The following is a 26,257-nucleotide window of genomic DNA, read 5'->3' on the forward strand; positions in this document are numbered from 1 at the left end:
GTGAGTCTTCAGATCACTCTCCAGTTTACAGACTTGGATATGAGTGATATCTAGTTGTAAACATGGGACTGGGTGAGCTTAGGGTCCTCTTATTCTACCATCTTGCACTGCCTCCCCCATGAGTCACCTAGTTTCTCAGTGGAAGCATATATTTGTGGATAATGTTTGCGTTAGCTTTGGCTTGCAGAAAACTGTATTGGGGGGAAAATGTGTAACTCTAATGGCAGCAGTTTATAGGGTCACGCTGCCTATGATGCTTTCTTGCTGGGCTGGTAGTTGGAGCTGGCTCATCATGCGTGTCTTCTGTGTTGCAATAAGATATGCATTAATGTGTCAGCGAGGGATGGAAGGTAGGTATGTAAAGGACGTCTTGGTTGCGGGAACAGCTGAGGAATGACTGTTGGGCAGGTGGAGCCAACCATTCACAAGGTGCCTGTGGTGATTCTGACCATCATTTTCTCTCCAGCAGAACCAGGGACAGAATTCCGGCCATGGGGCCATTCCTGCCCAGTGACCTTTTCCAGTACCCAGTTCCTCGAACAGTATGTGCTGTGTGGTCACCTTCCTCAGATCTTCCCAAGCTCATACGCAGGAAGCCCCATCCCAATGGAAGCTCCAAACTGCTCAAGTGAACAAGCAGACGATGGAGACACAGAGGGGAGACTCCGGCTGAGTGGGGTTTCCAGGGTGCTCTTCAGACCCTCTCAGGACCGGCCAGTAGACTGGGTAGAACGCAACAGAGCTGGGCATCCTGAGGAGGCAGGCCTTGCAGCATCTGAGGCAACCATGTGTGGAAAATACAGACTGGGACTTGGTACCAAATCTAGCTTCTTGAGCCTCCAGAAGCATCATGTATGCCCTGAATGTGGCAGAAGCTTCTGTCAGAAGTCAGACCTCACCAAGCACCAAAGGACACACTCAGGGGAGAAGCCTTACAGCTGTAGGGAGTGTGGGCGAGGCTTCGGCCGCAAGTCCTCCCTCACCATCCACCAGAGGAAACACTCAGGGGAGAAGCCTTACGTGTGCCGGGAGTGTGGGCGCCACTTCAGGTACACGTCGTCACTTACCAACCACAGGAGGATACACTCTGGGGAGAGGCCCTTTGAATGTCAGGAGTGTGGGCGAGGTTTTCGCCAAAAGATTGCCCTCATCCTGCATCAGAGGACACACTTGGAGGAGAAGCCCTTTGTGTGTCCTGAATGTGGGAGAGGCTTCTGCCAGAAGGCATCGCTCCTCCAACATCGCAGCTCACATTCGGGCGAAAGGCCCTTCTTGTGCCTTGAGTGTGGGCGTGGCTTCAGGCAGCAGGCACTGCTCCTCAGTCATCAAGTCACACACTCAGGGGAGAAGCCTTATGTCTGTGCTGAGTGTGGGCATGGCTTTCGCCAGAAGGTCACCCTTGTCAGACACCAGAGGACGCACACAGGAGAAAAGCCTTACCTGTGCCCAGAGTGTGGGCGTGGCTTTAGCCAGAAGGTCTCCCTCATGGGACACCAGAGGACACACACAGGGGAGAAGCCTTACCTGTGCCCGGAGTGTGGGCGTGGCTTTGGTCAAAAGGTCACCCTCATCAGACACCAGAGGACGCACACAGGGGAGAAGCCTTATCTGTGCCCGGAGTGTGGACGTACCTTTGGCTTCAAGTCACTCCTCACCAGACACCAGAGGACACACTTAGAGGAGGTGGCTGATGTGTATGGAGTATGTGAGCAAGGACTTGGCCAGAAGTCTCACTTCACCTCTGACCAGAGGGCACACTCGGTGGGGAAGCCATGTGTGTGCAGTGAATGTGGGCGAGGCTTCGGCTTCAGGTCAGCCCTTATCAGACACCAGCGCACCCACTCAGGAGAGAAGCCATATGTGTGCAGGGAATGCGGCCGAGCCTTTAGCCAGAAGTCTCACCTTCACAGACACAGGAGGACCAAGTCTGGCCATCGCCTCCCACCTCAAGAGCTGCTCTCCTGACCTTTCCTTTCCTCTTGAGTGTGAAGATGGCAGAAAGCACTAGGAGATGTTCCACTTTCCTCAAATGCAGTGGAGGAAAAAATGTGTTCTTTCAGTGATTGGAAGATAGTTGATTTATGGTTTACTTTATGTGCTAGCAATGTGTTTTAATTTGCTAGGGCTGCCATAACAAAACACCACAAACTTGATGGCCAAAGAACAATTTTCTCACAGTTCTTGGGACCGGAAGTCTAAGATCAGTGTGTGCACTTTGGTTTCTACCGAAGCCTCTCTCCTCCGTTGGCAGAGGCCTACATCCTTACTGTGTCCTCACATGGCCTTTGTGCACTTCTTCTAAGGACAACAGCCTTACTGGGTTAGGGCCCCACTCTATCACCAAACGAGGTCACACTGTGGGTTCTGGCTTCAACATAGGAATTTGGAACAATTCAGTCCATAACAGCCTCCTGGACCCCCAAAATTCATGTTCTCACATCCACAGCATGTTCTTAACAGCTCCCAAAGTGTTGACCCATTCCAGCATTGAGTGTGTCCAAAATCTCATGTAAGTCAAGTGTGGGTGAGGCTAGGGATATGTTTCATCCTGAGGCAAACCAGGCAAGTTACCAAAGATGTAGAATTTGCATTCCCTTTCCACAAGGGGAAACAAGAAAAGATTGATGGGTCCCAAACACATCTGTGACCTAGCAAGCAAATTCTATTAGGTTTTACAGGCTTGAGAATAATGTCTGGTAGGATGCTTTGCCCTCTGGTCCTGCTGAGGTGGCAGCAGCAGGCTGGCAGCAGTATGCAACCCCCTGAGACCATGGAGGCATTCACTCTCCAGGCCCACCACAGGAATGTCAGACCAGCTGATCTGTTTCACTGTCAGGGTCACTGTTTCCTCCTCTCGGTGGGTAGCAGCACAGAAGTCTGACAGCCGGCCTTTGCTGTGTCCCGTCTGTACCATCCTTAGTACAGCCTCGTAGTTCCCACTGAGCATCAGCTGGTTCCAAACTAATCTCTTTATCAAATGACTGTCCAACAACACCACTGGTATTCTCTCTAGAACAGGCTTTCTCATTTTCACAATATGGATAGGCTAAGAATTCTCAAAATCTTCAAGTTCTGGCTCCTTTTTGCTAAACAGTTCCTTCAGTTTACCTCCCTCCTCAGATATTTCTAGGAGGAGCAACAAAACAGGTATACCTTTCAACACCTTGCTTAGAAATCTCCTCAGCTAAGAATTCGTCACTTCTGTCACCTAAGATTTTGATCCTCCACTAAACACTGGAACACAACCCAGCCACATTCTTTGCTGCTTTATAATCAGGATTGCCTTTCCTTTAGTTTCCAGTAACGTTCCACATTTCTGTCTGAGGCCACAGCAGAATCACTTCTAATTCCCCTTTTCCTACCATAGTCTCCTTGAGGCAACCCTGGCTTTCTCCAGCAAGCACCTCTAAACTCGTCCACCCTCTACCCACCACCCAGTTCCAAAACCACCTCCATAGTTTTTCATATTTATAGTAGCACACCACTCAGTACCAAAACTGTATATTCTTTTACCAGGGCTGCCATAACAAAATCAGAGACTGGAAGTCCAAGATCGCCCTGACCTACTGAACTTTGCCTGCTGGCTGGCAGGTGGCACCTTCTCCTCATGTGGCCATTCCCCTACACATGTGCCAGAGAGCAAGTGAACTCTGGTGTCCCTTACTCTTGTAAGATCCGGGCTCCACCCTTACAACATAATTTAACTTTCAATACTTCCTTAGGTCCTGGACCAAATACTGTCACATTAGGAAAGGGCTTCATCATGGACTTTTTTTGGGGGAAATTTAGTTCATAACACTGCCCTCTGGACTCCCCGAATTCCTACCTGGCCCTCAACTCCTGCCATAAAGGGTCCTGATCTTTTCTTTCCCAGGAGTGTGAAGCCAGCAGGAAGCACTGGGCGGTGCTGCACTTTCCTGAAGTGGAATGCAGGAAGCATGCTGGTCCTCTCAGTGGCCAGGGATGTGTGTGTGTTGCGGGGGTGGGGGTGGGGGTGTTGGACACACCTGCTTTCTAAGCCCTCCTCCACACCCAGGTCTGTTTAATAAACTGCTTCCTTACAAAGCTGAACCTGATCATATACCTCATTCCTTCAGCTGTCAAGAACCCCATGGTCCTGAACCTCAGGAGACATGGAGGATCACTATCTATTTGTTCTTAACTGTGGCCCTGTGTGTGGGGAGGGCCCTCATCATCACCCTTTCTTAGGTCCTCCAACAATGCCAGTAGAGGCATCTTCTTGTACCCCCAGCCCTGCATCCTGTTAGCCACACCCATGTACCAGTGATCCAGCCTGAGGACTTGGGGCCTTTCTTCCATGACCCTCCCTAATCCTCCAGTCAGAGGAGCTAGAGCACCTGTCTTTATACCCAGTCCAAAGTACTGTCCCTTTAGCCTGCCTCTCACTTTTGGATCCCCAGAGCCTGACAAGTGTCCAGCCCAGGATAGGCCTTGTCCTTTTCCCCAGGCCCAGAGGTTTTTCCTGGCTTAAAATCCAGAGGCAATAAAAGATTAATACACACACACAAAAACCCCAAAATTTTACATGTCAAAAATATCAAAAGTAATACCAAAAGACAAATTTCCTTCCTTCTGGAAGGAAAATCTAACATATTTCACAAATAAAGTGTTAATATCCCCATTTTACAAGAACTTTCAAAAATCAAAAGACCAGAAATGCCACAAAGTGGGCAAGAGACATGATCAGGAGTAAGTATACAAATAAGTGCAGTCTGCTGCTTACAGGAGAATGCCAATGGCCAACTGGTAACATTTTTTTTCCCTCCTAATATCTCATTATCATAGTGTTTTTATCAAAGCTATGAAATTAACTTTAGGACAGCACTATTGGGAACTATTCAGATTTTCCATTATTGTCCTTTTTGTGATCTAGGATCCAGTCTAGGAACCCATATTGCATTTATTCTCATGTCTCTTTAGCCTCCTCCAATCTATGACAGTTCCTCTGTCATCCATGACCTGGACACTTAAAGAGAGCTGGTCAAATATTTTATAGCACCTCACAGTTTGGAATTGTCTGATATTTTCTCATTACTAGATTTGCATTATAGATTTTCTAGAATACCACAGAAGTGAAATATCCTTACTATATCATATCAAAGGGTACATGATACCAACAAGATTTATTCATGGTGATGTAACCTTGGTCACTTTGTAAAAGTGGTGGCTACCAGGACTCTCCACTATAAACTTACTATTTCTCTTTCCATACCCCATTAGTTGGAAGTAATCTGTAAGTCCAGTCCATACTCCAAGACAAGGGAATTAAGCTCTATCTCCTGGAGAACGCACCTTGTAATTAGTGCTGCTTACATCCCCCACCCCACAGAACAAAGTGGCCCAGTGTTTTATGGCTCCCAAACTACCAAAAGACAGCCCAGGTAGGTCCATTCCTCCCTGGATGGAACAGAAGTCCTGCTGACACCAGGTGAGCCCAGCAGCACCAGCAGGTGGGAATGATTAAGGGAAATGCTTTCTTTTCTCACAGGGTTGAGACTCCCCTCCCCAACCTAGACCCAACATAGCCAGGGAGGGTTGGTCCTGCCACAGAAACACCTGTTCCAGGAAGTACTCTTTATCTCTAGAGACCTGAGATTCCCCATCTAGATGCAAGACACTTAGCTGGGTGGCACCAGCAAGGACATCCCTGCTAAACTGCCCAGCCCAAGAAGAGATCCATCTCCCTTACTGGCAGACAACAGGTTGCCAGGAGGCACTGGAAATGGGGATCCTGACACATTAACAGCTCAACCTGTGAAGCTTTTGCTTCCCTTTTGGGCCAGAGCATCCCTTCCCCTATCTAGAGACACCAAGCAGCCTGTTTTTGGAGAACTCCTTCCACACTCCCAACACCAGCCGGAAAAAGTGGAAGGAACGGTGGTACCAAATAAGCCAAGTAGACCTAAACAGCATTGCAAGAGTTCTGAAAGCTATACTGTCATTGGATCATGGGCTGCGATCTGGGAGCTAACCTAAAAACAGGGTTTTGCCTCCTAAAATCAAAGGTTTAAATATGACCCAGAGTCTCTTAACAGCTAAATGTGCAGAATGCAATAGAAAGTTACTCATCATACCAAAAACCAGGAAATCACAACTTAAATGAGAAAAGATAATCAACTCACACCAACACTGAGATAAGTTTGATGCTGGAACTATTTGACAGGGATATTAAAGCAGCCATCATAAAAATGCTTTGAGCAATCACAAGTTCTCTTGAAACAAATGAAAAAAGTACAAGATCTCAAGAACAAAAAACAAAAAAAAACAGAAGTTACACCAAAGTTCAACTGAAAATTATAGAACTAAAAAATAGAGAATTTAAAAGCTCATTGGATGGGCTTAATGGTAGAGTTGATATGACAGAAAATGTAATTGTAGAATTTGAGGGCAGATTAATAGAATTTAGCAAATCTGAACAATGGAGAAGAAAGACTGAAAAAAAAATCTTTGCGACAAGAACAAAAAAAGCTAACATTTGTGTTGAGTCCCAGAAAATGAGAAAGGAAGTAGGATTGAGAAAATACTTGAAGAAATATTTTGAAGAAATATTTTGAAGAAATGACCAGAAACATCCCATATTTGGCAAGAAACAAATGTGCAGATTCAAGAAGCCAAGTGAACACCAAATAACATAAATCAGAAGAAGTCCATACTAAGACATCATAATTAAAATTCTGAAATCTAAAAACAAACCAAAAAAACCTTGAAAGCAACCCCAGAGAAATGTCTCATTACCCATAGGGGGACACCAATTCAAATGACAGCAGATTTCTCATGAAATCATGGCAGTCACAAGGACGTAGCATAACATTTTTCTTCCAAGTGCTGAAAGAAGACTGTTAACTGCAGACTGAATATCTGCCAAAACCATCCTTCAAAAATGAAGGCAAAATTAACAAACACATTCCCAGATGAAAGAAAACTAAGAATTTGTTGCTAGCAGACCTGACCTTAAAAAATGGCTAAAAGAAAGTTCTTCAAACAGAGAAAATAATAAAAGAAATACTGGAGCATCAGGAAGCAAGAAAATACCATGAAAAGAGCACAAATATGACTACATAAAACAGGCCCTTCTTCTACCCATGTTTTTAAAATTACATGTGATGATTGAAGCAAAAGTTATACTATCACCTCATACTCTAGACAACACGTTTAAAAATGGGAAAAGGGCCCTAAACAAAAATAACATTTTCACACTTCAAATGGTAATATACTGATAGACTGTGATAAGGACTTATGTGTATTGTAATACCCAGAGCAACCACTAAGAAAACTATACAAAGAGATACACTAAAATACATGAAGAATGAATCCAAATGGAATCTTATCAAATAACCCACAGAAAAGAGAAACAGAAAAATGAGACCTAGAGGAAACAAATTTAAATTCAGTAATAAAATGGCCAACTTAAGCCCTAACACATCAGTAATTAATTACCTTAAGACTGGTTCTAATTACACCGATCAGAAGATAAAGGTTGTGAGGGTGGATTTAAAAAAAATTCCCCAACTATACACTGTTTATTAAGTTCAGTGACATAGGTAGATTGAAAGTAAAAAGGGTGGGAAAATATACACCATGCAATCATTAATTTTAAAAAGCATAAGTTCCCATATTAATATCAAATACAATAGACTTCACAGCAAAGAAACTGACCAGAGACAAAGAGGGGTGTTACATAATATAGGAATCAATGCACCAGGATGGTATAACAATTCTGTGAATGAACCAAATAACAAATATGCATGAAGCAAAAACTGATAGAGCTGAAACAGATTTTGAGAAAATTCGTCATTATTGTTGAGTTCTCAGCAACTGAGAACTACAGAACAAAAATCAACAAGGATGTAGTAGAGCTGAACACCATAATCAAGCACCAGGATCTGACATATATATCACTCCATCCAAAAACAACAGAATATGTTTGTTTTTCAAACACCAGTGGAGTATTCACCAAGACAGTCCATATTCTGGTCCATAAAACACACCTCAACAAATTTGAAAGAATTAAAATAATAAAGAGTATATTCTTTACAGTCGAATCAAACTAGACATAAGTAACAACAGGAAAATTTACAAAGACTCTGAAATTTGACAACATCATACTAAACCATGGGTCAAACAGGAAGTTGTTTCAAAGGAAATAATTAAAAAATATATTGCACTGAATGAAAATGAAATACAACATCTCAATCTGTGGGATGCAGCTAACACCATGAGGAGGAAATATAGCAGTAAATACATCATACATACAAAAATGTTTCAAACCAGTAACAAATTTATACCTAAAGAAACTTCAGAAGTAGAACAAACCCAAAGGAAGCAAATGGATAGAGATAATAAAGAGGAAAGATCAATGTAGTTCATACAGAAAAATAGATAAATCAAAGGAATAAAATGCTGTTTCTCTAAAAAGTAAAATAAGCTTGACTAACCTCTTGTAAGAATGACAAAAATTAGAGCAAAAACACAAATTATCAAAATCAAGAATGAAATGGGATATCACTACAGATCTGGTAGCCATCAAAAGGGTGGTAAGGGAGTGCTATGAACAATTTTACTACTCTCATGAATTCTGTATCTTTGAAGAAGTCGACCAGTTCCTCAAAAACCACATCCCAAAACTCTAGATCAAACAGAGTGTTTACATAACCACTAAGAAAACTGAATTCATAATATAATTCTTTTTATACATGGTTAGGTTCTATTTGCTAATTTTGAGAATTTTTGTGTGCATCTTCATGAGAGATACTGGTCTGTAGTTTTATACTCTTACATTTTCTTTGTCTGCTTTTGCTATTAGGTTAGTATTGGCCTCATAAAATAAGTTAGGAAATGTTCCTTCCTCTTTTCTGGAAGAGACTATATAACCCTGGTATTAATAATCCTTCTTCGAAAGTTCAGTAAAATATTCCAATGAAACCATCTGGGCCTGGAGATTTCTTTTTCAGGAACTTTTAAGATCTACTACTGCTCTTGTGCTGAATAACTTTTCAGACCAATAAGTAGTACTTCAATAACTGTACATAAACTCAAAACTTTACCAAAAAAAGGAAAAAAAATGCTTAGGCCTCATAAGCACCACATTTCCAATAAAGTGCAGTGGCCTTAGCTATATCTCCCAGGGCTAGAGCTGAAAGCCACAAGGGAAGTTTGTGTGGTGGTGTGTTTTGGGGGATCAGAACAGAAAATAGGCCTTTCTTATTCCAAGCAACTGTGGTGCTGCTTCTGTTCCATATGGAAACAAAAAACTCCAATCACCTTCTTTTTTAAAAATGGTAGAAAGATGGGACACATTTTTTTTTCTATTAAATCCACACAATCTTTTGGAGGCTCTGAAGGCCTGGCCTATGGTTGGCCCAGCTGAGCATAGAATGAAGGGTCTATCTTTTCAGTCTGTGTAAGAAGATTCTGGTTTCCTCAGCAAACCACTACTTACTCTTGGGTCTCCTGGAAGGGATAGGGTTTTGCAATCAGCACCATCCCCTCTCTGGTCTCCTGGCTCCATTCCAGAAGGAACCAGACTGAAATGTGCTAGTAACTCTCAGAAGAATTGCTCCAGGAAGAGAAGAGGCAGCACAAATGGATACATGACTCAGGATATCGGAGGCCATGTTTTCTGTGTACATGCCTGCAAGCCAAGCACATGACTCATATTTATTCTATCCAAGGGACAGATATTTGTCATCCTTGAAACTGGTAATAATATCTACCATTTAGGGTTTTGTGCATTTTTTTTGTTTGTTTTTTAAGAAATAAGTGACATAACATAGAATGTTCAGGGTACAGAGGGAAATCAAATATTAGAAACTCCCCATTTCCAACTTCAGCTCTTCTATCACAACTTCTAAAGTAAAAATAGGGTTTTTTCCCCCTTTCATAAAACATCAGGATCCCTGAAATAGAACACATTGTACTAACATATATGCCCACTCCCCAGCACGGGAATTCTAGAAAATCATACAATTTTAATGTATATAACTTATCTTGAAAAATAAAAGATGAACAAAAATACAAAATGAACATCTGGGGGCTGATGTTAACATTTCCTAGACCAAAATACAATAAAATTACAAATAAGAAAAAGCCTCTTATGCTTCGAAAACTAAACAAAATTCTATTAATTCATGTGTCAAGAAATGAAATCATACTGGAAGCCTAATAACATTTATAACTTTATAACAATGAACCCAATATATATCATAAACAGAGAACTAAAATGTTAAAGGAAAATCAATAGCCAAGATACCATTATTTGACACTAATATTGGAAGTAAATGAGCATTTCACTCAGAAAGTTGGAAAAATAAGTAAATGCTCAAGGAAAAAGAACATAAAAAACAAAAGTATTTAATGGCAGAAACTAAATGAAACAGAAAGCAAAGAAACTTCAGTGTATTAGAGTTCTCCAGAAAAATAGAACCAATAGGTGTGTGTGTGTGTGTTTATTAAGGAATTGGCTCATATGATTAAGGCGCTGACAGATCTGAATCTACAGGACAAGCCAGCAGGCTGAAAACCCAGTGAAAAGTATGCTTGGAAGCACAAATAAACAACAAAATACAGAGATAAATTCAGATATAAAGAATAAACTCGTGATTCCCAGAGGGGTAAATAGGCAAAAAAAAAAAAAAAAAAAAAGGCAAGTAAGCATGCTTAGGGCATAATTTCTTATCTGGGAAACCTCAGGTTTTGGTGTTATGGCCTTGAACTCACTGGATGAGGCTTACCCATACTTCTAAGAGTAATCTCTACTTAAAGTCAACTGATGGTAGATGTTTTAACTACATCTACAAAATGCCTTCACAGAAATACCTAGATTTGTGTTTGATTAAATAAGTAGGTACTATAGTCTAGCCAAGTTAACACAGAATTATCCATCACAGCCCACCCTTTGTCAACTTGACACCTACATACATCTCTTTAAACCATACTTATTCTCCAAATAAAGATAACAAAGTCATACTTCTGCCTAATGTGATACAACTTTGTAGGGAAATGCTAGTTCATTTTTGGTTGTACAGAGTTCATTGGTCATGTAGTTGTAGCTGGTATTTATATCTAGCTTATTCCACTACCCATTCGGTATTCTCTTTGCCCTCAGTAAGCTCTTCAGCTCATGATTCTTTGCCAGATGAGGTGTCCCAAACTTTCATTTCTCAATGGGCCATTAGTAGTTCTGCCTGATTTGTAATTTTCCATTGACTTTAATCACAGGACATGAGAGATGTCCTAGGGTATCTCCTATGTTCTGGACACTCTCCTTCCTTAACTCCACTGTGTAGTAGCAGCCCAATTTCTCCTTAATATTCAGGACCAATCACCCCTACCACTACAGTGATCTCTTTTTTGCCTATTGAGAGACATGAGGATCTGAAAGTGGCTGGGGGAGATGGAGTCTCAATTTCCAGGTCAACAGAATTATTGTTGTCTCCTGGTAGAAGCAAAATTTTTCTAGAGGATCTCTATGGCTAATAGTGAGTAGAGCTACTCCCATTTCCACCCCTTGATTCCTGGACCAGTGAATCCTGACTGTGGGAGAAACAACATTATATACTGAAGGCAGATTTAGAGCATATACAGCTGCTAGGAGTACACTGCACCAGCCCTGCAAAGTACTGCCACCTAGGCTGGCACTGTAAATGAATTTTCAAAAGGCCAATTCACTTCAGGCAACTACTTCAGGATTGTGGGGAAATGGTAGGACCAGTGAATTCCATGTGTTAGCCCATTCACATTCTTTATCTGCTGTGAAGTGAGTTCTTTGACCAAAAGCAATGCTGTATGGAATACCATGAGGGTGGATAAGACATTCTGTAAATCCACATATGGTAGTTTTGGCAAAAACAACGCATGCACTGAAGACAAAACCATATCTAATAGACTAAGTGTCTATTCTAGTAGAAACAAAGCACCAATCCTTCCATGATGGGAGACAGGATTTGCAGTCCTCTGGTTTCCACAGGATTATGTTATTGTTTTGTTTGAGTAACTCTATGGGCTATCAGGGAACTGAAACCTAGTTCTCATGAATAAGGCACTGTACCTAGTCTCTGATAAGGAGGGTTGTTAGACAAAGAGAAGAGTGGAGAGAACTTGCCAGTATGCCATTTGAAGTCCTGATGGCTTCAAATATCAAGGCACATAATGCTGAATTTTATTCAAAGAAATTATAGCCAAAAACTTCCCAAATCTAGGGAAGGAAATGGACATCCAAATCGAGGAAGCTTAACAGAATCAAGTTAGTGGAATCCAAAGAACTGCACACCAAGAAGCATTATAATCAAATTGTCAAAAGACAAAGGATTTTAAAAACAACAAGAAAAAAGCAACTTCATGAATAGGGTCCCCCATAAGATTTTGAGCAGATTTTTCAGTGGAAACCTTGCAGGCCAGAAGGTAGTGGGACAATACCCTCAAAGCACTCAAAGAAAAAAACTGCAAACCAAGAACACTGTATGTGGCAAAACTATCCTTCAAAAGCAAGGGAGAGAGAAGGATTTTCCCAGATAAACAAAAGCTGAAGTTGTTCATTCACCACTAGACCTTTCTTACAAGAAATGCTAAAGGGAATTCTTCAAGTTGAAAGGAAAGCATGCTAAACAGCAACAGGAGAGCAAATAAAGGTGTTATACTCACTGGTCAAGGTAAATATGCAGAAAAATACAGACTACTGAAATACTGTAATAGTGGTGAGAAAATCAATCTAATATAGAATAGACAAAAATAAAAATATATAAATATGTTAAGAGATTCACAATATAAGAAGATATAAATTTTGACATCAATAACTTAGTTGTGTACAGGAAGAGAAGTAAATGTATAAAGCTTTTGTATACAACTTTCTATCAAAACTAAACCTAGAGGGAGGAGTTAAGATGGCAGAGTAGGGAGACTCTGAGCTTGCTTTGTCCCTCAAACACAGCTAGATCAACAGGAAACTATTTTGAACTAGGAATACAATCTGAGGATTAAGAAAACAAACTGCACAACTGGAGGGAGAGAACATGGCAGATGCGAGGTTCAGAGTGGTGAATTGGGGAAGAGGAAAGTCGCAAGGCAGCGAAGGGGAGGGAACCCTTTTTATGGAGCGAAGTCAGGGAGAGAGCAGGAGAGAGTGCAGCACATAGGGTTTGCACAATAAGCCACAGTGAGGGGATCCCCTAGGGTCACACTAGGAGAGAAGTTCCCCTTCCTGGAGCACATTTGGGGGAGTGTAATTTGCCTCTCCAAAGACAAAAGGCCAGCTGGGAGCCATTGAGTGGAGTTTAATAGCAGGGAAAGAGGTGTGCAGAGAGATCAGATAACCTAGTAGCAGTTTTTTGCTATGAGCCACAATAGATTTAAGCCACCATGTGCACACCGAGTGGCTGCTTTTCTGGGACAGAACTGACAGAAAGCAGTGACACACGCAGACTGCAGATAACTTGATTGCAGAGTTTCACTGTGTGCCACAATAGACTCAAGCTGCTGTGTGACTGCTCTTCCAGGACAGAACAGAGTAGGGGACTGAGGCGTGCACAGACGATGGATAACTCAGTCACAGCTTTTTGCTGTTCATCACAATAGAATCTAGCCACCATATGCGCACTGTGCAACTGCTTTTCTGGGACAGGGTGGTGCCGGGTGTGCCACAGGGCTCTCCTTCAGAGGAGGGAAATGGATCCATACGTTGTCAGGCACTATAAAATTTAAGAGTTTTGAATCCTAGCCATTGGCCAGAGATAATATACAGCAGATCTGTGGTGCCGGACATGCTGACGGCCCAGGCACAGACAGGTTAAGGGCAGAGATCTGACAAAAGCGCGGGACACAGGAGACTATTCACTTTTCTATGAGGGCCTCCTGAAGAGTGGCAGCCACGAATTGCCCTCCCCAGGGACAAGAGGGCGGGGTGACGCCATCTTCCTCCTTCATCACCTCTCCCACCGCCTGCCCACCAGCACAATCAGACTTCAAAGAGAAGCACAGCACCTCCAGTGGAGGCTGGACTCGCTTACACCAAACTCTGCCCCCCCTGCACCTGGCAGGGTCATCTTTACATGGGCAACACTATTTATGAGCCAGCCCAGAAGAACACTCCCTCATAAGACCAACACAGGCCCCTGCCATGTACCAAGTCTACCGATTAAAGAGTGCTACAAAGCGTGTGAGCTTCAGTTTTGGTGGAAATAGGACCAGGGTTTCTTTTTCATTTTTTAAAGTTTTTCATTTTTTTAATTTCTTATTTTTTAATCTTTTGTTATATATGTGTACATTTTTCTTTTTTACTTTTTTTGGTATCAGGCTTATAATTTCTTATTCACTTCTTGGTTTGTTTCCTTCTCTTATTATTTGGGTCAGGCTTTTGATTTTTTTTTTTTTCTTCTTCTTTCCTTACTCTTCACCTTCTTATTCTTTAGAATCAGGCCTATCGTTTTTTGTTTCTTTGCTTTTTTGTTCCTTTTCCTTTTCTCTGGTCTTGGATCAGGCTTTTTTTTTTTTCTTTTTTCTTTTTTTTCTTTTCCAAGCTTATCTTAACAAATAAAGTAAACCTAGTTAATGGTCCAAACACTCCCCAGGCAAGGAGGAACTCTGTAGAAGATGGACCACTGGGAAAGAGCAGCCAAAACTCAACAGCAGAGTGCACACAGCATACACCAGAAACACTTTCTGAAGTGCCAAGCCCTGGACAGTGAATGACCTCTTTTTAATATAGCATTACTTTGAGGTGCAGGAAACATAACAAGCTTTCATAACACTCAAAATATAGAAACTTAGCCAAAATGACAGGAAGAGGAATTCTCCCCAAAACAAAAGTCAGGAAGATATCACAGCCACGGACTTGCTCAAAGCAGATATAAGCAATATATCTGAAAAAACGTAGATCAATAGTTATAAGACTACTAGCTGGACTTGAAGAAAAAAAAGCATAGAAGACAGCAGAGAAACACTTGCTGCAGAGATAAATGATGTAAAAACTAGTCAGGCTGATGTAAAAAATGCTATAACTCAGATGCAAAACAGACTGGATATAATCACTGCCAAGGATTGGAGAAGCAGAAGAGATGAGAGTGATATAGAAGAAAAAAATTATGGAAAATAATGAAGCTGAAAAGAAGAGAGAAAGAAAATGATTAGATCATGAAGGTAGACTTAGGGAACTCAGCAATTCCATAAACCAAAATGATAATCTGTATCACAGGAGTCCCAGAAGAAGAAGAGTGGGAAAAGGGGGCAGAAGGTTTATTTGAACAAATTATAGCTGAGAATTTCCCTAATCTAGGGAGGGAAATAGGCATTCAAGTCCAAGAGGCACAGAGAACTCCCCTCAAAATCAACAAAAACAGGTCAACACCATGACATATTGTAACAAAACTTACAAAATGCAAAGATAAAGAAAGAATCCTGAAAGCAGCTCAGGAGAAAAAATCCTTAACCTACAATAGTAGGCACAAGAGGCTGGCAGGAGACCTGTCCACAGAGACCTGGCAAGCCAGAAAGGACTGACATGATATATTCACTGTGCTAAATGGGAAAAATATACAGCCAACAATACTTTATCTATAAGACTGTCATTCAGAATAGAAGAGAGAATTTCCAGGACAAACAAAAACTAAAGGAATTTGTGAACACTAAACCAGCCGAGCAAGAATGTTAAAGGGGACCCTTTGAGCAGAGAGAGAAACAAAAAGTAACAAAGACTAGAAAGGAACAGAAACAATATACAGGAACAGCGACTTTACAGGTACTACATGTAATACAATGGCATTCAATTCATATCTTCCAGTATTCACTCTGAATGTAAATGGACTAACTGACCCAATCAAAAGACATAGGTTACCAGAATGAATTAAAAAAAAAAAAAAGACCCATAGATAATTTGCCTATGAGAGACTCATTTAGACCCTAAGACACCTCCGGATTGAAAGTGAGGGGGTAGAGAACAATTAATCATGCCAATGGATATCAAAAGAAAGCTGGAATACCCATCCTTATATCAGACAAACTAGATTTTAAACCAAAGACTGTAATAAGAGATGAAAAAGACACTATATAATAATAAAAGGATCTATCCAATAAGAAGACTTAACAATTGTAAATATTTATGCCCCTAACTTGGGAGCAGACAAATATATAAACCACTAAAAACAAAATTAAAGAAACTCAGTGATAATAACACAATAATAGTAGGGGACTTTAACACCCCACTCACAGCAATGGACAGATCATCTAAGCAGAAAATCAACAAGGAAACAAGGGCTTTGAATGATCCACTGGACCAGATGGACTTCACAGATATATACAGAGCATTTCATCCTAAAGCACCAGAATGCACATTCTTCTCGAGTACACATGGAACCTTCTCCAAAACAGATCACATACTGCGTCACAAATCAGGTCTCAACCAGTACAAAAAGACTGAGATTATACCATGCATATTTTTAGACCACAGTTCATTAAATTTTGAAGTCAACCACAAGAAAAAATTTGGAAGGACCACAACCACATGGAGGTTAAAGAGCATCTTCCTAAATGAATGTCAATCAGGAAATTAAAGAAGAATTTTAAAAATACATGGAAGCAAATGAAAATGAAAACGTGACAGTTCAAAACCTTTGGGATGTAGCAAAGGCGGTCCTAAGAGGGAAGTATATGGCAATACAGGCCTCCCTCAAGAAACAAGAAGCATCTCAAATATTCAAGTTAACCTTACACCTAAAGGAGCTGGAGAAAACAGCAGATTAACCTAAATTGAGCAGGAGAAGAGAAACAACAAAGATTAGAGCAGAAATCAATGAAATAGAAATTTAAAAACAAAACCAAAACAAAACAAAACAAAAACAGTAGAACAAATCAATGAAACTAAGAGCTGGTTTTCTGAAAGAATTAAGGAGATCGATAAACCCCTAGCCAGACTTATCAAAAAGAAAAGAGAGAGGACCCAAATAAATAAAATCATGAAAGAGATCACAACCCAAAGAAATATAAGCAATTGTAAGAACATATTATGAGCAACTATATGCCAACAAACTAGGCAATCTGGAAGAAATGGATGCATTCCTAGAGACATATAAACTACGAAAACTGAAAACAGGAAGAAATAGAAAATCTGAACAGACCCATAACCAGTAAGGCAATTGAAGCAGTAATCAAAAACCTCCCAAAAAACAAGAGTCTAGGGCCAGATGGCTTCCTAGAGGAATTCTACTAAACATCTAAAGAAGAATTAGTACCTATTCTTCTGAAATTGTTCCCAAAAAACAGAAGTGGAAGGAAAACTTTCAAACTCATTACCTTGGTCCCAAAACCAGATAAAAACTCCAACAAAAAGAGTTACAAACAAATATCCCTGCTGAACATGGATGTCAAAATACCCACCAAGATACTATCCAATAGGATCCAACAGTACACGAAAAGGATTATTCACCACAACCAAGTGGGATTTATCCCTGGGCTGCAAGGTGGTTCAACATTCACAAATCAATCAATGTGATACACCACATTAATAAAAGAAAGGACAAGAACCATATGATCCTCTCAATAGATGCAGAAAAAATCATTTGACAAAATATAGATCCTTTCTTGATAAAAACTCTCCACAGTGTAGGGATAGAGGGAACATACCTCAATATCAAAAAAGCTATATATGAAAGACCCATAGTGCTTATCATCCTCAACAGGAAAAACTGAAGAGCTTTTCCCCTAAGGTCAGGAACATGACAGGGATGTCCCCTCCCACCATTGTTGTTCAACACAGTACTGGATATACTAGCCTCAGCAGTCAGACAACAAAAAAGAAATAAAAGGCATCCAAATCAGCAAAGAAGTCAAACTTTCACTCTTCACAGATGACAAGATACTCTATGTAGAAAACCCAAATGACTCCACAAAAAATTTGCTAGAACTGATACAGGAATTCAGCAAAGTGGCAGGATATAAAAATCAATAGACAAAAGTCAGCTGCATTTCTATACACCAACGACAAAGCCGCAGAAAAAGAAATCAAGGAATCCATCCCATTAACAACTGCACCAAAACCCATAAGATACCTAGGAATAAACCTAACCAAAGAGGGAAAGAATGTGTACTCTGAACACTATAGAACACTTATGAAAGAAATTGAGGAAGACACAAAGAAATCCATGCTCATGGATTGGAAGAAAAAATATTGTTAAAATGTCTGTGCTACCCAACGCAATCTACACATTCAATGCAATCCATATCAAAAAAATCACCAGCATTTTTCACAAATCTGGAACGAACAATTCTAAAATTTGTATGGAACCAGAAAACACCCTAAATAGCCTAAGTAATGTTGAAAAGGAAAACCAAAGCTGGAGGCATCACAATTCCAGACTTTGAGCTGTACTACAAGGCTGTAATCATCAAGACAGTATGGTACTGGCACAAAAACAAACACATAAACTAATGGAACAGAGAACTCAGAATTGGACCCTCACTCTATGGTCAACTAATCTTCAACAAAGCAGGAAAAAAATATCCAATGGAAAAAAAGTCTCTTCAACAAATGATGTTGGGAAAATTGGACATGCAGAAGAATGCAACTGTACCATTTTCTTACACCATGCAGAAGAAGGAAACTACCATTTTCTTACCATACACAAAAATAAACTCAAAATGGATGCAAGACCTAACTCTGAGACAGAAATCCATCAAAATCCTAGAAGAGAACAGAGGCAGCAATCTCTGTGACCTCAGCCACAGCAACTTCTTGCTAGACATGTCTCCAAAGGCAAGGGAAACAAAGGCAAAAATGAACTACTGGGACTTCATCAGGATAAGAAACTTTTGCACAGCAAAGGAAACAGTCAACAAAACTAAAAGTCAACCTACGGGAGAGAGAGTCCAAGATGGCAGAGGAGTAGGAGACCTTAGTTTCGTCTGGTCCCAGGAATTCAGCTAAATAGCTATCAGATCATTCTGAACACCTGCAAACTCAACCAGATATCTAAGAAAATAGCTGCAACTCTACAAATAGAAAAGTGACCACTTTCTGCAAGGTAGGAGGTGCAGAGAAGTGAATCTGAGGCAATATATGGGAAGATAAACCATGGGGGGAGGGAGCCCCTGTCAGCCAGCTATCAGAAAATGATATAGCAGCAGAAAGTCAGCTCCGGTGAGGGACGTCCCTGCCTGAAAGGCACTCAGGTGGTGAAGCAGGGCGGAATCCTAGGTGGGAGAGTGTGGTGTCAGGATCCTCAGGGTCATATGAAGACGGGGGTGCCTGAGTGTTGCAGAGTTCCCAGGCATCAGGGCGGGGAAAGCCAGCTGCAATCAGCGAGCCCAGGAGTGGGCTCTCAGCTTGGGGTTGCCATAAACTGCGAACCATGGCACGGTCAGGCGACTGCTCTCTGAGCAGGGGCCCAACAAGCAGCAGAACCAGTGAGAACCCCCTTCCTTCCCTGGGAGGAGTGGTGCAGGTACGCACTGCAGGAGTCTGCAGGGTTTGGAGACTTGAAATGGGATCGCGTACCTGAGATACACTCAGTCACAGGCTGAGTTAGCACAGAGTGCAGACAGAGACTAGGGAGACAGGAGTGATTTTTTCCTGAGGGTGCACTGAGGAGTGGGGCCCCGAGCTCTTGGTTCCAGGGCTGGAGATTGGGAGGTCGCCATTTTCATTCTCATCCTCTAAAGCAGGGTGGAAAGCCTTCAGAGAACAAAAGCCATATAGAGCAATCTGGAACAGTTTACTTAGCCTGGCCCCCTGGCAAAGGTGGTGCAATTCTGCCCAGGGAAAACACTCGAAAATCAACGCAACAGGCCCCTCCCCCAGAAGATCAGCAAGAACAGCCAGCCAAGACCAAGTTTACCAATCACTGAGAACTGCAAAACTTCAGCACTAGGGGAATATAGCATATAGAACACATGGTTTTTCCCCATGATTCTTTTTTTTTCCCCAAGATTTTATTCATTTGACAGAGAGAGCACAAACAAGGGGAGTGTCAGGCAGAGAGAGAGGGAGAAGCAGGCTCCCCGCTGAACAAGGAGCCTGATGCAGGGCTCAATCCCAGGACCCCGGGGATCATGACCTGAGCCAAAGACAGACACATAATCAACTGAACCACCAAGGTGCCCCCACAATTCTTTAACCTTTCAATTTTAATTTTTTTCTCTTTCCTTTTTCAACCAATTTCTTATTTTATCAACTTTTAAAAAAATATTTAATTTTCATTTTTACAGTTACATTCTATCCTTTCATTGTATTTGATTTATATTGTGTATATATGTGTGTTTCTAGTGTATGGCCCTGTTCTCTTCACCTGTCTGATCATATTCTCCTTTTATCTTTTTCTTTTTGTTTTGTTAAAGTCTTTGTTAATTTTCATCTTTATAGTTACATTCTATCCTTTCATGTATTTTTTATTTTTGTATATATATGTTTTTCTTTCTTTACAGTTTTGAGATACAGTATCTTCTAACAAACTGACCAAAATACACTCAGGACATAACGTATTGCCCTGTTCTGTTCACCTGTTTATGTTCCTTCTTTTTTCTCTTTTAATTTTCATTTTTGCAGTTACATTCTATCCTTTTATTGTATTTAATTTTATTTTTGTACATATATGTTTTCCTTTCTTTACAATTTTGGGATCTAGTTTTCTAACAAATGGACCAAAATATACACAGGATCCAGTGTATTGCTCTATTCTGTTCACCTGTCTGATTATATTCTATTTTTTTTTTGGTTTCGGGTCTCTTCTGATTTGTTTCTTGTATATTTCTCTGGGGTCACTGTTGCCATTTTAGTATTTTGTTCTCTCCTTCACTTATTCTTCTTTGGACAGAATAACAAGACAGAAAAACTCACCTCAAAAAAGAGAACAAGAGGCAGTACTGACTGCCAGGGACATAATCAGTACGGATATAAGATGTTGGAACTACAGTTCAGAATAATGATTATGAATATACTAGCTGGGCTTGAAAAAACGATAAACGTAAAGGCATCCTGTGTTCACAGATTGATGTAACATTCTTAATATGTCAGTATTGCCTACTAAATGCAATCTCTTTCAACACTGTACAGATTAAATGCAATCTCTTTCAACATTCCAATTTTTTCAGAAAAAGAAAAATCCACCTGAAATTTCATATGGAATTTAATAGACTTAAATTGTCAAAACCAAATGACCTTGAAAAGAAACAAAGTTTGAGGTCTCGAACTTTTTTATTTCAAACCAGTCTACAAAATTGTAGTGGTTAAAAAATCATAGTACTGGCATAAACACAGGCATATAGACAATGAAATAGAATAGAAACCCAGAAATAAATCCTTACATATATCACCAATTTTTTTTAAAGTTTTAATTTAAATTCCAGTTACTTAACATACAGTGTAATATTAGTTTCAGGTGTAGAATTTAGCAATTTGACACTTACATGCAACTACTACTACTTAACCAAAGACTACAGAAATACTAATTCAAAGGGATCATGCACCCTGATGTTTACAGCAGCATTCTCAACAACAGCCAAATTATGGAAAAAGCCCAAATGTCCCTCGACTGATGAATGGATATAGAAGATGTTGGTATATATTTACATATATACACACACATACACACACACACACACACACACTGGAATATTAGACATAAAAAATAAGGAAATCTTGCCGTTTGCTGTGACATGGATGGAGCTAGAGAGTATTATACTAACCAAATGACTTTTAACAAGAGTGCCAAGACCATACAATCAGGAATTGTATGAATATCAGAGTCAAAAGAATGAAGTTGGACTGTTACCTTATATCACATAAAAATTAACTCAAAATGGATCAAAGAACTTAAATGTGAGAACTGTAACTATAAAACTCTTAGAAGAAAATGTTGGGAAAAAACTTCATGATGTGGGACTTATCAATCACTTCTTGGATATAACACAAAAGTGGAAGCAATAAAAGAAATAGATAAACTGGATCAATCAGAATTAAAAACTTCATCAAAGAATACAAGAAGCACAGGGAAAAGGAAACCTGCTGAATGGGAGAAAATATTTGCAAGTCAAATATCTGATAAAGACTTAATAACAGTATATATAAAGAATTGCTACATCTCAACAACATGAAAAAAACCTTTAAAATTTGAGCTAATGGTTTCAACAAACATTTCTCCAAAAAAGATATATATATAATCAATAAGCACCTGAGAAGATGCTCAACATCAGTAATTACTAGGGGAATGCAAATCAAAGCTACAAAATACCACCTTATACCCACTAGATGGCTACCACAAAAAAGAAAAAAATAACAAGCAAATACCAAGTATTGGCAAAGACACAGAGAAACTGAAAAACCTGTGCACTGTTGGTGGGAATGTAAAATGGGGCACACACTATGGAAAATAGTGTGGTGGTTCCTCAAAAAATTAAAAATAGAATTTCCATATTATCCCTTAATTCTACTTCCCATTATATACCCAAAATAATTGAAATTAGAGACATGAAGAATCATTTTTTCACTCATGTTCATAGCAGAATTATTTGCTATAGCCAAAGGGTAAAAGAAACCCAAGTGTCCATTGTTAGATGAATTGATAAATAAAATATGGTATATACATGCGAGTTAATATTCTTCTTTTTAAAAAAGGGAATTCTGGCACATGCTACAACATGGATTAACCTCAAGGCATTATGCTAAGTAAAGTAAGTCAGTTGCAAAAGGACATATACTATATGATTCCACTTAATATAAAGTACATTGAGTAATTAAATTCATAGATACAAAAAATAGAATGGTGTGTGCTGGGGCTTTGGGGGTGGGGGAAATGTGGAATTATTGTTCAATAATTACAGATTTTCAGTTTTGCAAGAAAAAAGTTCTGTGGATGATAGTGGTAATAGTAGCACAGCAATGTGAATATACTTAATGCCACTGATTTGTGCTTTTAAAAATGGTTAAAATTGTAAATTTTATGTGTATTTTACCAGAATTTTTTAAGTGAAGGGAAACTGAGACATATTCACATAAAGAAAAACTAAGGAAGTTCATCACTAGTAGGTCTGCTCAAAAAGAAATGTTATAAAAGATAAAAAGAATTGGCAATCCTTTAGCTAGATGGACCAAGAAAAAGAGACAAGGCTCAAATTAATAAGTTCAGAAATGAATATGGAGACATTGCCACTGACCTTCCAGAAAGAAAAAGGATTTTAGGAGAATCCTATGAACAGTTTTATCCCAACAAATTATATAACTTAGATGACATCAACAACTTCCTAGAAAAAGAATACCAAAACTGACTCAAAGAAATAGAAAATCTAAACAGACCTATATCAAGTGAAGGGATGCAATCTGTAATCAAAAACCCCCAACAAAGAAAAGCTCAGAACTAAAGGGCTTTACAAATGAATTCTACCAAACATTTATGGAATTATCACCAATCCTCAAACTCTTCCAAAAAATCAAAGAAGAGGGAACATTCCATGATGTCAATATTACCCTGGCATCAAAGCCACATAAAGATATCACAGGAAACATAGATATTATTTCCCTATTTCTCACACACAGATGCAAATATCCTCAAAAAGATACTTGCTAACCAAATCTAGCAGCATATTAAGAGGATTATCCATCATGATGAATTGAGATTTATCACAGGAATGGAAAGATGTTTCAAGATATGAAAATTAATCAGTATAACATGACATTAATAGAATGAAGGAGAAAATAAACATGGCTTTTCCCTTTTGTGGCCATTGCTGAAGTGCCAGCAGCCAAAATGAATTCCAATCCTTTTGTGACTTCTGACCAGAGCAAGAACCATAACAGGCATCTCAATGCAAGACTATGTCTTCCCCTCTTCCAAAGAGCTGAGACGAAGTATGACATTTGATCCATGCCCATCTGAAAGGATGATAAAGTACAGATTGTGTGAGGACACTACAAAGGTCAGCAAATTGGCAAAGTAGTCCAAGTTTACAGGAAGAAATACATCACCTACGTTGAACAAGTACAGTGAGAGAAGGCCAATGGCACAACCATCCGTGTGGGCATTCACCCTCACAAGGTGGTTACCACTAGACTAAAACTAGACAAAGACCACAAAAAGATCCTTGAAGGTAAAGCCAAATCTCGCCATGTAGAAAAGGAAAAGGGCAAATATAAGGAAGAAATAACTGAGAGAATGCAGTAATAAAGTAATCATATATATGACTTTAAATAAAAACTGTCAAAATGAAAAATAAAGACATGATTGTCTCAGTTGATACAAAAAAATTTAATGAAATCTATCATTCTTTTATTTTATATATATAAAATACATACATATATATAAAACACACACACACATATAGTAAAAAGATAATCTAAGTAGGAACTGAAGGTCATGTCCTAAACAAGATGAAGAGTACAAAAGGGGCGCCTCGGCTCAGTCGTTAGTCGTTAAGCGTCTGCCTTCAGCTCAGGTCATGATCCCAGGGTCCTGGGATCGAGCCCCGCATCGGGCTCCCTGCTCGGTGGGAAGCCTGCTTCTCCCTCTCCTACTCCCCCTGCTTGTGCTCTCTCTCGCGCTGTGTCTCTCTCTGTCAAATAAATAAATAAAATCTTTAAAAAAAATAAAAAGAGTACAAAAAACCCACAGCTAACATTATACTCAGTGGTGAAAGGATGGATGCTTGCTTTTGCCTCTTCTATTCAGCATTGTACTGGGAGTTCTAGCCAGAGTAGGCAAGAAAAAGACATAAAACACATCCAAATTGGAAATGAAGAAGTACAGTTCTCTGTTCGCAGGTGACATGATCCTATATATAGAAAAGCCTAAAGAACTCACAAAACACTATCTGAGCTAATTAACAAATTCAGCAAAGTTGCGAGATATTAGATCAGTGTAAAAATCAGTTGTTTTCTATAACCTAGCAGTGACCAATCAGAAAATAAAATTTAGAAAAAACATCTACTTACAACAGCATCTAAAAGAATATAAGAGAATATTACTGAGCCATCAGAAAGGATGAATACCTACCATTTGCATCAACATGGATGGAACTGGAGAGGATTATGCTAAGTGAAATAAGTCAAGCAGAGAAAGACAATTATCATATAGTTTCACTCATATGTGGAACAAAAGGAATAGTGCAGAGGACCACAGGGGATGGGAGGGAAAACTGAATGGGAAGAAATCAGAGAGGGAGAAAAACCATGAGAGACTCTGGACTCGGGGAAATAAACTGAGGGTTACAGAAGGGAGGGGGGTGAAGGGATGGGGTAACCCGGGTGATGGGTATTAAGAAGGGCACATGTTGGGCGCCTGGGTGGCTCAGTTGGTTAAGCGACTGCCTTCGGCTCAGGTCATGATCCTGGAGTCCCGGGATCGAGTCCCACATCGGGCTCCCTGCTCAGCAGGGAGTCTGCTTCTCCCTCTGACCCTCCTCCCTCTCATGCTCTCTGTCTCTCATTCTCTCTCTCTCAAATAAATAAATAAAATCTTTAAAAAAAAAAAAAAAAAAAGAAGGGCACATGTTGTGATGAGCACTGGGTGTTATACACAAGTAATGAATCACTGAACACTATATCAAAAACTAATGATGTACTATATGTTGGCTAACTGAACATAATAAAAATATAAAAGAATAAAATACTTAGGAATAAATTTAACCAAGGAGATGCCAGACTTGTACACTGTAAACTATAAACCACCAGTGGCTGAATGGATAAGCAAAATGTTGAGTATTTATCCAATCATATGTCTTTCAACCATAACAGGAACTAAACAAGGAGTGACAGCAGATGGCAGGCTAGGCAGTCACTACCCCATTCTTACACAAAACAATAACAACTACCCACAAATAAAAATAGATCTGGGAAAGTGCCAGAATAAAATTAAGAAGCTGCAGCAACCCAGTGGAGCACAAAATCCATGGATGTACACAAAGGAAAGTGAAGGAAGCATTCTACTTGTGTCACTCCATCCCCTAGCCCAGCGGTTTGGTGCCCAGTGTGATCTGCAACCCCCCTCTACAGGCCAAAGGACAGTAGGAGGACCCCAACAGCCTTCATCACTGAGGACACCAGCAGTCCTTGCCATTCACCACCAGGGTCTAGTGCAGACTTCACTGATGCTGACCCTAACCGACAGAGCTGCCCAGGGTTCATGCCACTGTGCTACTCTGGAGCAGAAGCCAATGCTGTGAACCCCCCTCCCCCCTGGCTGTACAACTACCATGCATTCCCATGCCCCAGACCCTGGTGTCACTATCTAATGTTGTCCATGCCTTTGATCCTGGTGCCAAGAGAGAT

The 26,257-nt window shown here is 40.1% G+C and overlaps 1 protein-coding gene and 1 pseudogene across 12 annotated transcripts in view; both read left to right on the forward strand.

The window, feature by feature from the left end:
* Positions 1-4,071, forward strand: part of ZNF169 (zinc finger protein 169) — a 67,036-nt gene extending 62,965 nt beyond the window's left edge. For 8 of the 12 annotated variants that reach the window (XM_078062147.1, XM_036113708.2, XM_078062148.1 and 5 more), the window contains one exon: positions 467-4,071. In XM_078062147.1, coding sequence (XP_077918273.1) covers positions 467-1,965 — 1,499 coding nt within the window. In that variant the 3' untranslated portion in view covers positions 1,966-4,071. The remainder of the gene's footprint in view (positions 1-466) is intronic. The other 4 variants (XM_036113706.2, XM_078062152.1, XM_078062150.1 and 1 more) reach the window with 1 other exon arrangement.
* Positions 4,072-22,958: 18,887 nt separating this feature from the next.
* Positions 22,959-24,155, forward strand: LOC118549377 (ribosomal protein uL24-like pseudogene; annotated as a pseudogene).
* Positions 24,156-26,257: the final 2,102 nt, after the last annotated feature.

Source organism: Halichoerus grypus, chromosome 14 (genome assembly GCF_964656455.1).
Source record: "Halichoerus grypus chromosome 14, mHalGry1.hap1.1, whole genome shotgun sequence".
NCBI lineage: Eukaryota > Metazoa > Chordata > Mammalia > Carnivora > Phocidae > Halichoerus > Halichoerus grypus.